General features: G+C 26.6%; 1 protein-coding gene across 1 annotated transcript in view; it reads left to right on the forward strand.

Moving 5' to 3' along the window:
* Nucleotides 1-1,785: 1,785 nt before the first annotated feature.
* Nucleotides 1,786-16,844, forward strand: part of LOC119676659 (GATA-binding factor C-like) — a 32,841-nt gene continuing 17,782 nt past the window's right edge. The window contains exon 1 of the mRNA XM_038087909.1: nucleotides 1,786-1,842. Within this exon, the coding sequence (XP_037943837.1) occupies nucleotides 1,786-1,842 (57 nt within the window). The remainder of the gene's footprint in view (nucleotides 1,843-16,844) is intronic.

A 16,844-nucleotide genomic window follows, 5' to 3' on the forward strand; every position in this document is an offset into this window, starting at 1 on the left:
GCTCATTTTTGGCATAGTAATTAAGGACAGTGCTGCCAAACTACATAAACTTAAAATATCGAAAAATATACAGCGCGCGAATTTTAAATGAGAATTTCCGAAAACTTTTCGGTCACAATGTATATACTGTTATAATATTGACTAGCAAACGTTATCACAAAATTTAACAAAATGAAATTATGTTTTTAGGACCGATAATTTTTAGAACTCTCTGATCTAACAAAAAGAGAGGACACACTTAAAGAAAGAAATAAATAAGGAAGATTGGAAATCGATTTATTTTGGTTTGTAGAAATAAATAGACTAATGAGGCACATCGATTATGACTACCTTTGTTGGTTTGAGACAGAAAACTTATGGTGTACCTGAAGCTCCTATTGCCATCTAATATTATAAATATCTCATCGATGGATATTCTTAATTTCACACAAAAATTTGAATATCTAAAATCAGTTAGGATCAGATTCAACATAAAAGAATCACTTGTGTTGCAATACTTCGCTCGTAGGCTCTCACTACGTCCTTGATGAATCTCTCTATCTATCTTTTACGATAGATTAACATGTATTAGCTTTATAAGTATATTTATAAAAATGTATATTGTAGGTGTTAGATATAATAATTAAAATAGACTGAAAAGTTGATCACAATAAAGTAAAAAGTAGAAGCTATTAAAATAAAAGAAACTGAATGCTCGAACTGTTCAAATATATATCGCTAAACGAATTTAATGTCAGTCTACTTTACATAAAAAGGATGCTATTATCCTTTAACAATAAAAGTTAAATATGATGAAGTTTGTATATTTTATAATAATTAATATATCTTTTGTAGAACCAAAAACAAAAGCACAATGAATGTTTCAAAATTGTGTATGGGCGAGTATGTATTGGATTAAAATAAAATTTAATACAAATTTAATAATATTTTATCAAGAGGTTTTTCGAACAGTAGTGAACTACAATAACAGAAATTCATTTTATATTATTTTTTAATTAATTGAATTTTTTGCTGACCATACAGCTGTTTCGAGTATTGCCAAATACCCATCACCAGTGGTCTTGGAAATAATTCTTGTATTTTATTATTCGTGAATAATTTTTTTGTGAATGCAATACCACGGATTGAACTCGTATCCTGCCAAATTTTAAGCTCAGAGTCAGCGCACCTTAACCAACTGACTTAAAACCGTATTTGACTCTTATGTTCGCACATTTTTTGGAGTTTTGTTGATTTGCTGTTTAAGTTTTAATAACAAATTTACTTGTTGTGTTTTATATTAGAACGATATCATAAACCAGCTTTAGAATATTTGAATTAATTAATTATATTTTTATTTTTAATTGTTAAATTTTAATACTATTCTTTTTGTAGTTCTTTTAATAATTTACAAATGTAAATGCAAAGTATTATAATATATATATTAAATATTAAAAGAATTATACATAATTTTAGTGTAAAAAAATTTTTTTACGCATTATATTACATATACGTGTATATAAAACTATTTATATACATATAACATAACATTTTTAGTCGTAAAAAATACTAAGTATATATGATTAATATTGCTCGTTACACTCGTTTACGGCGTAACTCATCCTGTCATAACTATTACATTATATTTTATTATAATCCCATAAAAAGATATTAGTGTAATATTATATGATTTTACATCAAACGAAGTGTAATATATTTATATAATGCAATGCGTACATACATGCATATATCCCAGCTTGTATCTGGCCGCAGTACTTCCGTTATACTTGCAATCGATGCATCAGTATGGACTTGTTCAATCATTTAAATATTCCGGCTAATACTGATAGGCAACAACGCCAAGTAATTTTTATACATAAAGTTAATGTATTTTTTATTGAAAAATTTAAAAAAAAAATACTCGCTTAAAGCTTTAATAATATCAACGAGTATTATTACTCGCACTAAACTGCGTCATATGCCGCTACACTAGAAACTACGTTAGTTTCCAGCGCATACGAGTACTACACATTGCACTCTACGCTGTTAGCTGCTAGCTGCTGGCTGCAAGTTTCAATATGTTATTGACACGCCCCATTCTGTGAAAAATAACAGAAAAACGTAGCGAGTAGAAATTTTTATGAAAAGAAGTAGTCAGGCTGTGTGCGAGTGCTTTTTATATCGTTAATTTTTAATTGATCTACCAAACATTATTGTTGTTGTTGTTATTGTTGATATATTTGGTTGTTGTTATTGTTGTTGTTGTTGTTGTTGTTGTTGTTGATTTTAGCAAAGTATTAACCTCCTTTTTCCTTTCAACTTAGTTGGCTTAGTTGGCTTTTTGCCATATTTTCAAGTGCCCCTAAGGATCAACATTGAACATTGTACATATATTGTTATTGTTATGGGTTAAAGAGATATTGTACCCGTTGTTGTTATAGCTGCTATTGTTGTTGCTGCTGTTGTTGTTGTTGTTATTGTATTTATGATGTGTTTTCACATTTTATGAAAAAGTGCATTTTAATAATATTACCTTCTTGTTGAGTGAATACCGATTTTTTTTTTCATCAGTTTTTTGCTTCATTTATTAATATTGATGAAATGTTGTCTTAACAAGATCTAGCGTCAGCATTAGCATTACTGAAGACATTGTCGATGAAGTTGACGAACACGACAACATGGCAATACTTTTTTTGTATACTTTTTTTTGGCGTAAAAACGCCCTACAAAAAAGCAGTCGAAACTGCAGGCCGGCAGTATTGCCCGTAGTTCACTTGGGCTCAGTTCACTTCAGTTTTTGATTTGATTTTAGTTGATCGGACGATGAACTTATATTAGTAAAGCAAATTTTTTGTTTAGTTTTTGTGGATCTTGTTTATTTGCCGGGATTTTGATTTTATTTTGATACGATTTCTATAGCTTTTTGTTATATATACCATATTTAAAAAGATAATTTTTTTTTTGTGCAATACATTCTTCAGCTGTTATATGTATTTAAAGAAAAAAATTGTTTTGAACCTGCTGGCATAGTAGCTGCGAAGTGAGTAAATTTTTGATTTATGTACGCTACATTATGGGGTGGGGAAGCCCTCATTTTTATAGTTTTTGCTTTTTATTTTTTTATTATATCTTTTAACCGAAATACACATATTGATCTCAACTTTGATTTCTGTTTTTAAATAAAAGATTTTTTTTTTCTTAACTCTTTATTTTATTTTCATTTATTTTCTTTTATTGTCTTTTTTATTTTTTTTTTGTAATATGTTTTTTTTTTTTGGCATTTTGCAGTGAGTTAATTTTTGGCGTTACGGCCCACATACTTTAAAGTTGTCTGCAAAAATCTTTGTGGCAGATAGACTTAGTTTGGCACACTAATATTTCGATTTTATTATTTCGATCGCGTTTTAGATATTCCCACGGTTTTTAAATTAAAACAAAATATATCAGAGTCTAGCGCGCATATGGCGTAAGTTTGAAGTTAGTATGAACTCGCTGTTACATACTTAAAGTAGTAACGCAGCGAGTAGTTGCGAATAAAGGGTTAAGAAAAACTGTCGTTTGTCGTCAACTGCCATGTAGAGCTAAGCTTATAATTAATCGTCGAGTTAGTAAAATCAGTTAAGACTGTAAATAAATGGAAATAATTGGAAGTTCGGTAAATCAGTTAAGCATATTTATTAAATCAGTGATCATAAAAAAAATTATATCATACTATAAGGAGTGTGATTTAATTAATATTTTAACGTTAATTTGACAGTGATGATTTTGAATTTGTTGAATTTGAAAAAAAAACGTTTAAAATTTTTGACTTATTTTATAACTCCATCTAGGTAAATACACATTCTTATACATATAAATTATATATATATATATAAATGCAGAGTGGCCCAATTGAACTGCAACTTCCTACAATGCTGCATTTTCTGTATAAAAAAAGGTCTTAAAGAAATATAATATATTATTTAGTTGATTTGAATTTGTTTAGATCAAAAGTAGAGCTATTCGTCTTCAACTGTTGTGCGCATATCGTTCAATTCGTGGCTTAATCGTCTTAAGCACAATCTATGGCCGCTAGAGCGTTTTGTAGCAGTACAAAATTATAGCTTGATTTTACTATAATCCCAAACTATACCTTTATTTTATATCAAGAAAATCTAAAAATAGTCAAATAAAAATAGTCAAATTATTTCAATTAAATTATTAAATTAATTATTTAAATTTTTATTATTGAAAAATAAAATCAGTTGTCTAGCGAAATATAAAGACAGTATTATAACCCGTTTAAAGGTTATTGCACTATGAATTGAAGTGCAATTCAATTGGGTTACACTATATACTCAATTGGGTCATCTTACTATTTATTCTGCTAACGTATCTGCTAATCATATCAGCTTATTCTTGTAGTTATTGCATTAATTTTTAAATTTATAACAAAGATAATCATTTTTTTAGTTATTTAGTATGTTCCATAAATTTAATACCTATAAAACTTTATTATTTGAGAAACTATGAATTCCAATTCTTAATAAATTTATGTACTATTTATGCACCTGTGTAGTTTTTGTCTACAATAGTTCAACTCACACAATATAAATTATATTATTTTTGTTTTATTTCTCTCTAGTTCTTTCCAAAGAACTTCCTCGTATCTAGTTTTTTCCTGTTTTACGCTATTTCATATGCATACAGCACATTAATGGACACATAAAATGCATTAAAACTCGAACATTTATATTAAATTAACATAAAAACTAAGCCCTTTAATAAAAATTTATTAAGCTTAAAACTAGTTAATATGCAAAAAACTAGAAAAAAATCTACATAAGTTTTTGCACACGTCATTAACACCACAAAAGCCAAAGCTAATAAAACCCAGAAAGTGTATTAGAGGCAACCAACCCTCATGTACAGTTAGAATAGTGCTACTTTCAAGCACTTAACCCTTTCGTGGTGCATTTCAAGACAATATGTGAAAATTAAAGCAACGCGTTGACAAAAAGCATGAGCGTGTTAAGAAAACATTTATATAAACTGAGATATAACACAAAAAGTAAAAAAAGAAAATAAAAATAAAAAATAGACTGTAAATGAAACAAAATACATTTCTAGAAAAACAAAAACAAAAACAGAAACAAAATTTATTTAGTACCAGTGACAAAGTGACAAAAACCAACTAAAAAACATATTCTCTGTGTCCAGTGTGTGTGACAAAAATTAATGACAATTTTCATACCTGCGCCAGGTTGCGACAAATCATATGCCACTGAAATCGTATCGTATCCATTGTGGGTTGGCTCAAACTGCAGTAGCCATAAAATTTTATTTAAAAAGAAATCTACCCAATACTACTGTAATCATACCTATGGTATGGCTTATGGTTTTCGAAAGGATTTTATGTTCACAAGACATTGACGTGCTACTGTCTCTGATATTCAATAAAAGTACATACTGGCAACTACACAAAGACGGTCAGTTTGTGAGTGGCAGAACGAAACCATTTCAATTCTTCAGCGTTGGCTTTATAAATTTCTGGTATTAAATCGCATTAACTTGGGCGGCCATAAAACCCATTGAGCACTACTAATGAGTCGCATTTGTTTTATTGATTTTATATTTCCTTTCGGTTGTGCATGCAAATTTGTTTTGATTTCAAGCTGGCAACTCCACAATAGCAAAACCCGGGCTATAAAATTCTTGGTACGCGCTTTAATTGTATTATTAACAACTTGATTGCTTAATAAAATTGTTTGGAATATAATTTATTGAAATCATTTATTATTAGTATAATTTATTTAAACACTTTCAAGTAGTTAATTTGAAAAGTGGCTATAGTTAAGTAAAGTGTAATTGCAAATCATAGTACAATAAAATAAAAAAATTCATAAAAAGCAAATAAATTAACAATAATATAAGAAAAAGTTAAGAAAACAATTATAAAAATTTAAATTTATAAATAATTAAATTTATTATAAGTTAAACTATATATAAAGCAAAAAATTCATCATAAAATTAAAAAAGGAGAATTTTTAATTATGAAACTATTAAATAAAATAATATAAAATCAGATATCTAAACAAAACTTAAAATAAAACAAAATAATGTAAAATAAATTAAATTAAAATTTTAAAAATAATTAAATAAATTTTTAAGTACTTAAAAAGTGCTACATAGAAAACTAAAAACCAAAGATATTAATTTAGTTATACAAAATAATGCTATGAGGAAAGTTAATAATCTGTTTTGCGCCACTTTTTTATGAACAGTTATAGTAACTATCTATATAAATACATATGTATAATTAAAATATATCTCATTTGAAATTTTATTAATATAAAAATAATATTATTATAACTTATTGCGCAAAGCCTTTTAGGATTCGTTATATACAAAGAAAAATATAGCATGTAATACAATTATTAATTAAGCACTTGTATTTATATTTATTTATATTTTATATTTATTTATATTTTATATTTATTTATATTTTATAATTTAATTTTAACATATTTGTATGAAAATAATATTCTATTCTAGAGATTGAATTAGCAAATAAACATTGAATGGAATAAAAAAAATCTTTACGCTGTAAAGTGCTGTAAGATGGCACTTTAATATTGTATGTAACATAAGAAAGAAATATGTATAACTATAGAATGAAGATATCGACGAAATTGGGTAATATTGACTATTTTAATATATATATATATTTGTCTTCTGTGCAAATAAATAATTGTAATTATAAATTAATATTGTTATTGGTATAATTAAACTTAACAGACCTTATTTGAATTTCAGTTTCTAGAAATTAGAAGTCAGTAATTTTATGAACAATTTTTACTACTTAAGCATGAGGATACCTCTTACCTAAGATATAAAGTATAAGCATACAGATTATAAGAGATTAAAATTAGTAAAAAATAATATTACCCGTTCCACTTCTATATATGTTCATTATTAAAACTTATAAAGCCAGGTACAGTAAAAAGACTAAAAAACTCAAATATTTTTAAGAATAAAATGTGGTTTTTTAAATTCGTTCTTTTTAAAATTGATTACTTATAATTTAATTGCAATTATTTATTATTCACCTAAAAGAATTAATTTTAAAATACTTCTAATAACTAAACATACTCTTTTTTGTAAGAATTTTTCTTGTTGTACTAAAATATTTATAAAAATAGTTTAAAAATATTTTAAATAAAAACGTAATGTATCAATTTATCAACTTAACAATTTCCTCATAAAAATAATTATTTGAAAAAGATTTCCTGGCAGTTATTACAGTAAATGCTATATGAAACCCCCTACCAATTTCATAAGCAATCAAGAAAGCTGACTTTCAGTCCAGTCCAAAAATTCTATTTGAAAATAATAATAAAATTTTATTACGCATATATGTACATATATATATATATATATAGGTAAACATATCTACACAAATATTTAAACGCAATTCAATAGATTGTCTATTTTTATACACAATTTATGAGTATTTCTTAATATTGTCATACATGATAACGTTAACTACTCCTTTATAATATACTTTATTATTTCTATTTTCTTATCGATTATTAGTTGGTTGATAAGAAATAATATTTCTTATCAATGTGCTACCAAATTTAGTACCTTATAATTTTTATTATTATTATTATTTTTGTTTATTTTCACCAAAAATATTTTTTGAAGATACTTTCTTTTGGTCGCATACACATCAACAAACATATCTACACATCTGAAATATCAATCAGAAGGTAGACTTAGTAAAATTTTTATTTCATCTTATCAATAAGTCAATAATGTCTTAGTTGACAGTTTGGAAAATAAATTTTTGATAAAATAAAATTTGATTTTTATCAATCATAAATAATATTAAATTTTTTTTTATTTTTTTTTTGAAAAAAAAAATTTTTTTTTACTTAACAAAGTTTCAAATAATAGTAGTTATTGTTTTAAGCCAGAGCCTTTACAATATACAGAATATATAAAATTTTATGAACTAACATATATGAAATTAATTGAGGCAGTAAAATGAGGTAGTTATGGTAGTAGGAACAATAAACTACATAAAAAATTGTTTCAATTTTTATTGACTAGTACTGATATAATGACAAATTGAGCTCAAAGTTTAAACGGATTAAATGTATCTAAAATATATTACTAAAATTCTTATAAAATTTGAATCATTGTTTATTTGTAATTATATATAAATGTATATATATACATATATAATAATATAATATAATATAATATTTATATATATATATATTAAATATAATATAATATAATAATATGTTATAAACAAATTAAGATTTAAGCATAATATATACTATATTATATTTTTACTAATATGTTTTTATGGTAGATTTATTTAAAAACTTTTTTCTAATAAGTATATTTAATATATTAAATATAACATAAGATATTATAAATAAATTATAATATATTATATTATATATTATAAAATATTATAATATACATAACATACTATAAAATAGCATAATATATACTATATTATATTTTTACTAATATATTTTTATGAAACGATTTATTTAAAAATCCTTTCCCACTTACATGTTTATACAAAAAGATACATTTGCCGTCGGTAAAATTTTGCCACAAACTTTTTACCAAAACATTTAATAAATTTTCTAAATTTGTTTGCATACATCGCTTTAGATACTTTAAAGTCAACACAGTCAACAAATAGAACAAGGAAAAAGTTAATGTATTTGTTTGTACGACTTATAGAAATAAGCACGAATGGCAATGCCCTTTTCCATCTAAGATAATGCGCAGATACAAATTTTAAGATACACAAGACAAAAACATAAATATACATACACATGTACATACCATCTATGATGCAGTAAATGTGTATTTATGTTGAGATACTTGAATGCGAACAACTTGGCAAATCTACAAACCAAACAGGGGAGAAAATATGAATAGGAACGCAGACTCCATACGCATCAGTCTCACTTAAAACCCTCTGACAAATATACTCACTTTGTATCTATAACAAACAAGATACAAATATACAACTACTACAATAATACAAAGTGCTATATATAAGTGCAGACTTATATGTATATATAAACATACATTTCAGCATACTATATCTATGTATGTAACTAGAAAATAAAGAAGATTTTTATTTCTTATCTGACAAGGCATTCATTACATTTTGCGAAAAAGTCATTTCAGTTGCAATGCCTGTAATATTATAATACAGCTATAGGAAGAAGAAAAAGTAGTAGCATCCCAAGTTAAACTCAAATACACAAAATTGCAAAGAAATTTCTTCATTTTTTTTTTATTTTCACTTCACTTTGGTCCCCCCAAAAATGTATCTGTGCGGTATATATGTATGCGCTGCAGTTAAAATGGTGAGTGTGTCGATTTGTATCTGAGCTTGGGGTTGAGGGTTGTTACACAAGTAAGCACAGTAAAGCACAGTGAAGCAATCAGTGAAAGATAGTAAAATCTAGCGCAAAAAAATTATTTCTCTATCAGATGTGAAAAGGCACTTAGATAAGATACTTTTGTATTTCTGTATGTCATTATACATATTTTATTTCTTTAAGTAATTCCACTGCTTTATATATGACTTTGTTACATACTTCAAAATGCCAAAGTGTTTTATTTACTTAATGAATGTGTGTATATATATCATATAATATAATGCTAAACCATAGCTGTATTTATTTATTATATGTATTATATAAAAATATCTATTTGCATGTATTATGTGTATTATAATATTAATAGGCTAAAATTTATTTTATTTTACATTTGCAAAAAGATTTATTTAAAAATTTTTGTCTGAAAATAAATTTGAGGACATAAAAGATATGAGAAAAATATGTTAAAAAGGTAATATTTATATAACAGGTAATTTATTTACTTTTATTTGTATATTTCGTAAATATTTCTAAACTAAATCTTTAAAAATATGCAAACTAGCAAACTGGAATATTAATTTGTACCAATTTAGTTTGACATTCTCTGCGAATAAAAATAAATTAAGATATTATTTGTAATCTAGCTGCTAAATAATATTTAGGTATATCATGAGAGTAAAAAGATCATGTACTTAATTTGCACCAATCGTTAATTTTTTTAAACTATCAATCTTTTAAGGCTTCAATATTTTTCAGAAATAACATTTCATTATCGGTAAATTTTAGAACAAATCCGTGCTTTTCGAAATTTTAATACTATATTTTAAATTAAACTTATCGGTCCTCGAAAGGATATGTGTTTATGAATTGTTTTTTATGCAATCCCAAAATGACTTATATTCTTACATATTGGTCGAATGACGTATAATATATGTTAAATGTGAGTTCCTTCAATCTTCTCTAATCTCTAAATATTAATCTTCGCTTTTCCCTATCCCTTATCCAGTCAGCAATGCAAGCAAGATGAAACAATATATAACATATGCTCAACAACAGAACTCATCAACAATATTTATGGTATAGTAGAATTATAAGTAGACGTAGGTGTACACAACCTCATTCACATGTTTCCATGTTTCTCAGGCGAATGATATGGTTAACCTATCCCAATTGTTTAAAGAGTAGAACCTCGTTGATTCTGTTTAGGTCTAATTTCCTATATTAAACTTATTGATTGTTGTGTCTCCATTTCTAGATTAGTTCCTATCTCTATTATTAAGTCCTGTCTTTAAAGTTACTGTGTTTCTTTCTTTCAGGTTGCTGAATGTTGATATATTATTAAAATGTTAAAATCGTCAATACATATAAAAGAATGATTGTATTATATATATCATATATATTATATTTAAACCACCTTTGAAATTTAAATATTGACATTTTGAGCTTAAATGCATGTATTTGAAAAGAAATAATAAATTTTAATAAGGCATTTCAACCTCAAATGGACGATTTTAAAATTTATTTCTTGATTTAAGCTTGTGATAAGCAAAAGTTACAAAATTTTAAAACGTAAACCTTTTTGTTTTAAATTAAAATAAAAATTTAAAAATAATTTAATAAATTTCTGTTGCAAGTTATAGCTGTGGGAAAGTGCAATGAACATTACACAACTTATAAATAAATATTTTCTTATAAACTTATTAATTTTTTTAAAAAGGAAATTAAAAATGGGACTATCGGGTTCTCAAAATACTCTCTAATTTGTTTATTTGCCTAATACTAAATAAATTTATTATAAAATTAATTTTATGCAAAAAGTAATTAATATTATAAAATAAATAACAAAATATTTCACAAGTGAAAATCTAACGACTTCCTTAAAAGCATACATTTCTCTTATATACTTCTATTTTATAGGTTTAAAAATTTTTTCAAAGCGTATTAGAGATATTATAGCACTAAAACTGACTTCTTATTCGGTGAACTATTACCTATTCTATTTTATTGGCATAACAGTTCTTGAAAAAATTTCACAAAAACGTCTATTAATTAATTAATAACAAAATTTTAATCTATTGAATGTATCCGTATTATTAAAATTAATACAGGAGATTATCTATATCATGGACTTATCGGTGACAGTTTTATGATACTTTTTTATAGATATGAGTTGTAAAAAAAATTTTAATTCAATAAAACATGTCTTTAATGAGTAAATCAATTTCTATTTAGAAGGCTGTATAAGAGATCAGAGAGAGAGGGAGAGCTATATAAAAGATCAAGTAAAGTTCATATAATTAGATTAACTAGATATAACTAGATTGTGTTTCAATTTAAGATCTCAGAATGTGAAAAGAACAAAATTCTATTTTCACTTACGATTTTATTTGTTGACTCCATAACTCGATGTATCATTTTGCAACGAAAAGGTTCGACTTATGTAGACTTAAAGAAGAGTTAAAGAATTTTGTTATTATTGTATGTAATTTGCTCTCTAAACCCTGTTGCAGTTTATTTAGTTGGAGTTATAGAAAATTCGAGTTTATAGAAGTTCGACTTATGTAAGTTTGACTGTATTTATATTCTTCGAGTTGAAGCATTGAGCCTACTAACTCGATCAAAATTTAATTTTATTAAGGTGAGAGTAGACAAAGCTGTCTACCAATATATTCTATATTTCTTAATAATTGTGTACCTTCTAATTGTATACCTTCCAATTCATTCGTGATGCACTGAGGCATCAAGCACCTTGTCATTTTATTCCCATTCCATTTTAACTATATATTTTTTTGCGGGCTTGTGAGGATACGTCCGATTTAGTCCCATTTGCTTTGTCAAATTTCTTCTATAGTCTTATTTTGTATAGTATTTTGTGTAGACCCAATTTATATCGATGTTGATAAATTTTTGCGTAGACACTGGTTTATAAAAATCTATATCTAAAAATAATATTCTGGAATACAAATTATTTCACAATCAAACTTTTTGAAGAAATAACTATATTGCATTAAATTTTCTAATGATCCCAAAACCAATCAAAAATTTTAAGTAATTGAGCGCTCTCATCTACTTCATATGCACTTTATGGTCTGACCTCATGCTAAAGCCATAAATTTTAATGGTTTATCATTTTTATTTTACTTTTTTTTATATATAATTTGCCTTGCAGTTGGTGTCAGACTATTTAGCCTTTTTGCAGTTTGTTTCGTAAAATTGACATTTTATTTGCACTGTCAACACATAAATAAATCTTTAAAGTGTGAATTTTAAAATTTATTTTTTTTTTATTTTCACCATAAACCCCGTAAATGGCAAGTTCCCTGCGAAGCTGTTAACGCGGCACCGAATCCACGGTTGGGAGCAAGCAAGTGAAAGTGTGGGACTTTTGAATTCTACATAATTTGCATGCGATTATTTAGTGGGACTGCATTCAAATTATTTGCTTTGCCATGTTGGAAGGCACATTTAGATATATCTTTCTTTCTTATTCGCTTCACACATCGCAAACGCCATCTTGTGACATATTATAATAATTTTATTTAATTTTTATTGTAATATTGACAAAATTTTGCATACACTTCAATTAATCTTGTCATTATTTGACATTTTGTCAGTTTTATATTATTGACAAAGATTTATGCTGTCTGAGTTATGACAAGGCGTTTAGACCGTCTTATGAAAAAGAAGGAGTAGGAATATTTTAGGGACGTAGCCATTTTGTTCATACTTTTGTAGAATAAAAATTGATTTTTGTATATAAAAATTATTATAAAAAGTACTTTGTAACTTAATAACTTAATAATGCAAAACAAATTATATGAATTTATTTTTTGTACTATGTTTCATCATACTTCTACATTTTACCTATATTGCAGAATATTTTTATAAATGATTTATTACGAAAATTGCATTATATGACAATTTTTACGGGTAATTGCATATTTTCCTATAAGTATCATAACAAAATAATATTGTTAACTGCAATTTTAATCACTGTTCGAGCTTTTCTTCTTCTAAATTTTTATTATATTCGTAACCATCAAGTTTATTGTTCTTCCCTAAACATTGATTCTATAATAATATTTTCATTTTAAAAATAGTGTTGATCGATTTCCTTTTCGTTCTTCGTCTCCTTTTTTATTATATATAGCATACCTAGTAACATAAGTAGTATCATGTAATAGTATTTTAGTTAAAATATTATAATATATTGCTTATAAAATTAAATATACTTACATATTTAAGTGTAAATGCATATCAAGTTAATTCTGTCAACTATTATACCCAGGCTTCTTCCAGTGTTAGACTAAACTTCTCGGCACACCCCTTCCGCTAAGTCTCAAATCTGTTTTAACTTTGATGAGGCCTCTTCCAGTGTTTGAGTAATCTTCTTGGTACACCCCTTCCGCTGAATCTCAAATCTGTTTTAACTTTGATGAGGCTTCTTCCAGTGTTAGAGTAATCTTCTTGGTACACCCCTTCCGCTGAATATCAAATATGTTTCAAATAACTCATTTGGTAAATGCTCTTGTGATTATTTCAGATCTGCTTTTTTGTTTTTATCACTATTTCAATAATAAATCAAATACGATTGTAACTGATTGCTGTCTTCTAGCTCTATTTATGATAGCTTTACAATATCTGTAACTTCAACCTTTTCTTTATTCTTAGCTCAACTCTATACGTGTTTTTCAAGTATAGAAATTATAGAATATATATTTGTATATATTCTTAATTTTAATTTACTTTGTTTTTATTTTATTTCGAATATTTAAAAATATAGATTTAATAAAATTATTATAATAATTGTATTGTGATTGGTTAAAGCATGGATTCTCATACCTCAATCTCGAAATACCTTTGAAAATAGAAATGATATACCGTTAGTTTGAATTTTTAAAGGTACTTTGAGACTGTAGTATGAGAATCCATGCTTTAACCAATCACAATACATTTATTATTATTATTTATTATATTTATTATTTATTTCTATTTGAAAACTGAGAACACATACTTTAACCAATCAAAAATACATTAATCATAATGAATTTATTAAATACATTAAGTTTAAATGGTAGTAATATAGTATTTAATACATAAAAACACTGTTTTACAGAGTATTGGGTATTATGTTCTAGAGCACTTAATGTTTCGCATAGCTCAGTTTAAGTATCTCTGGATTAGCGCCTTCTCAGTTTTGTCCGTTTGTTCTAAATTCCATTTTATTTCCAAATTTATTTCGTTTAATAAAAATTTGTTTTATGACACAAAAGATTGATATTATACTTTTACCGATCAATATAAATACTTTACTGATACAAAAATGATTACTCTCTACTATATATATTTTAATTAAGACTAAAAAGTCATGATTATAATTAAGTACCTTTCTGATACTCTGCTTTTATAATTTATTTCGTTTTTATTTCATTTTTATTTATAAAATCATTAATCTCTTTAACTAAACTTCTGAAAATTATATATTCACTACTACATAACAATCCTTTGATTGTCATATACACCGTAAACCTTATACCGTATACCGTAAACCGTAAATATATGTTTAAGCAAACATAATAAATATCTAAATAAATGCTGTTCCCTAATTGATCAGTGACAAAAGTAATTTTAAAAACCTTTAACAAACTGACAACATTTTTAAACGTGTCGCCTTCTCGAGTCCAAACTAAAAAACCAAAATTCTTCTTAAATGTTAAATTAAAATAAAATAAATAAAACAAAAATATTTTTAAAAAAAAATATATATATAAAAATTCAGTTAACAGCAGCATCAATTCATTAAAATGACAATTTTACAAAACTCCAAAAGCCACTACAACGAACCAAACGAGAAGAAGCCACACTTTTTTCCACGAATTGACTGACTACAAGGCTTGGAATAAATGTACGCGTACGTGTACAAGTCCCCGGCAAGAGTTACCTTTCTTCTTGTACGAATATCTTATACTCACATATAAATATACCTACATACTCGTATTAAAGTATGTTTTCTTATGGGTATAACTTTAAGTTGCTGAAAATAAAACAAGAAGACGAAAAGTTTAAATCCAGAATCCAAAACAGACCTAACAGAAAACAGAAAATATTTCACGCAATTGCTCAGCTGAGTGTGCAGCTAGTAAGTATGGTTAACTCTTATGCCTCTTATGCCTCGGCTGAGCAGCAGTTGACCGACCAGCTTCTTGGTCGCTTGCTTGGTTGCTTGCTGTATTCCTTTAACTGGGTTGGTGCCTTTGACCATGTTCATGTATCTACAACACGTTCAAAACTGAACTGGCGTTGATCATGTTTGACGTTGATTTTTAATTGATGTTTTTTCAATTCAACATTTTCCGTGGCCTTTATCTGAATAAAAAGATACAAAAACACAAAAAAAAAAAACAAAATTGAGAAAAAAAGCACAGCAAGTAGTTCACCTGTAAATTTCTCATGCAATTGTTATTGTTATTGTCGAGAAGGAGAAGGAGAAATTTAAAGAAAAAATTTTCAAATTTTAAGAAATACTGTTAATGAAGTATAGATATAAGACATTAACATTTTGCTGAACTTTAACGAACTTGTAACAATTAAAAAGCCAACAAAACAAAACAGCAAATCATTTGGCCAGAATAAAGTGTGGCTCAATCCATTTGCCTGCTTCCCAATACTTGTATAAATCACACCTTGTGTATTAATTGTGTGAATTGTGTGTATTACGAATATATACGGGCGTACTATGTTATATCTGTACGAATGTCTATAAAACTACTGCTTCGATTTCGCATTGCCTGGCCAGACTTTCAGCTGAAAACTCCAAACTGTGAACTGCTGCCTTGGTTTGAGATATGTGCGAAATCAGAATTAATTTCGACGCCCACAAAGTTCAACACACAAACACATTCAGCTCCAAAGGAATTTTGTATGGAACACATTGAACATGCCCCATTTTGTCGCTTTGTGTGTACACATTATTAGTGTTGCCATGTTGCAATTTAAATACAACAAAATAAAATTACAATAAATAAAATCAAAATTAAATAAATAAACGCATTTCGCTTGTTTCAATGCGAGTGTGTTTTAGTTGTGGGTTAAATATAGCAAATCTAAGGCTTAAACCTATTCACGCATTAAAGAACGGAAAGGTACTCAGCCAGTCAGTCAGTTAAGTCAGTTAATCAGTTAGTCAGTCACATAGTCAGATAGTCAGATAGACAGACAGTCTGTTTGCTGATAAACAAACAGATAAACATTCCGATAAATTATACATAATGCTGTGTTAAGTTTAAATTGTTACTGTTGTTGCTATTGTTGTTGTTATTATTGTTGTTGTTGCGATTTTTTGCTGTTACTGTTGCTGTTGCTGTTGCTGTTCCTGCTACACATGACAACATGCCTCACGTATATAAATTAAGTTGTTAACATGACAATTGTACAAAACTGGCTGATACCAATGTTGCCCATTCT

The sequence above is a fragment of the Teleopsis dalmanni genome, chromosome 2 (assembly GCF_002237135.1).
Source record: "Teleopsis dalmanni isolate 2A chromosome 2, ASM223713v2, whole genome shotgun sequence".
Taxonomy (NCBI): domain Eukaryota; kingdom Metazoa; phylum Arthropoda; class Insecta; order Diptera; family Diopsidae; genus Teleopsis; species Teleopsis dalmanni.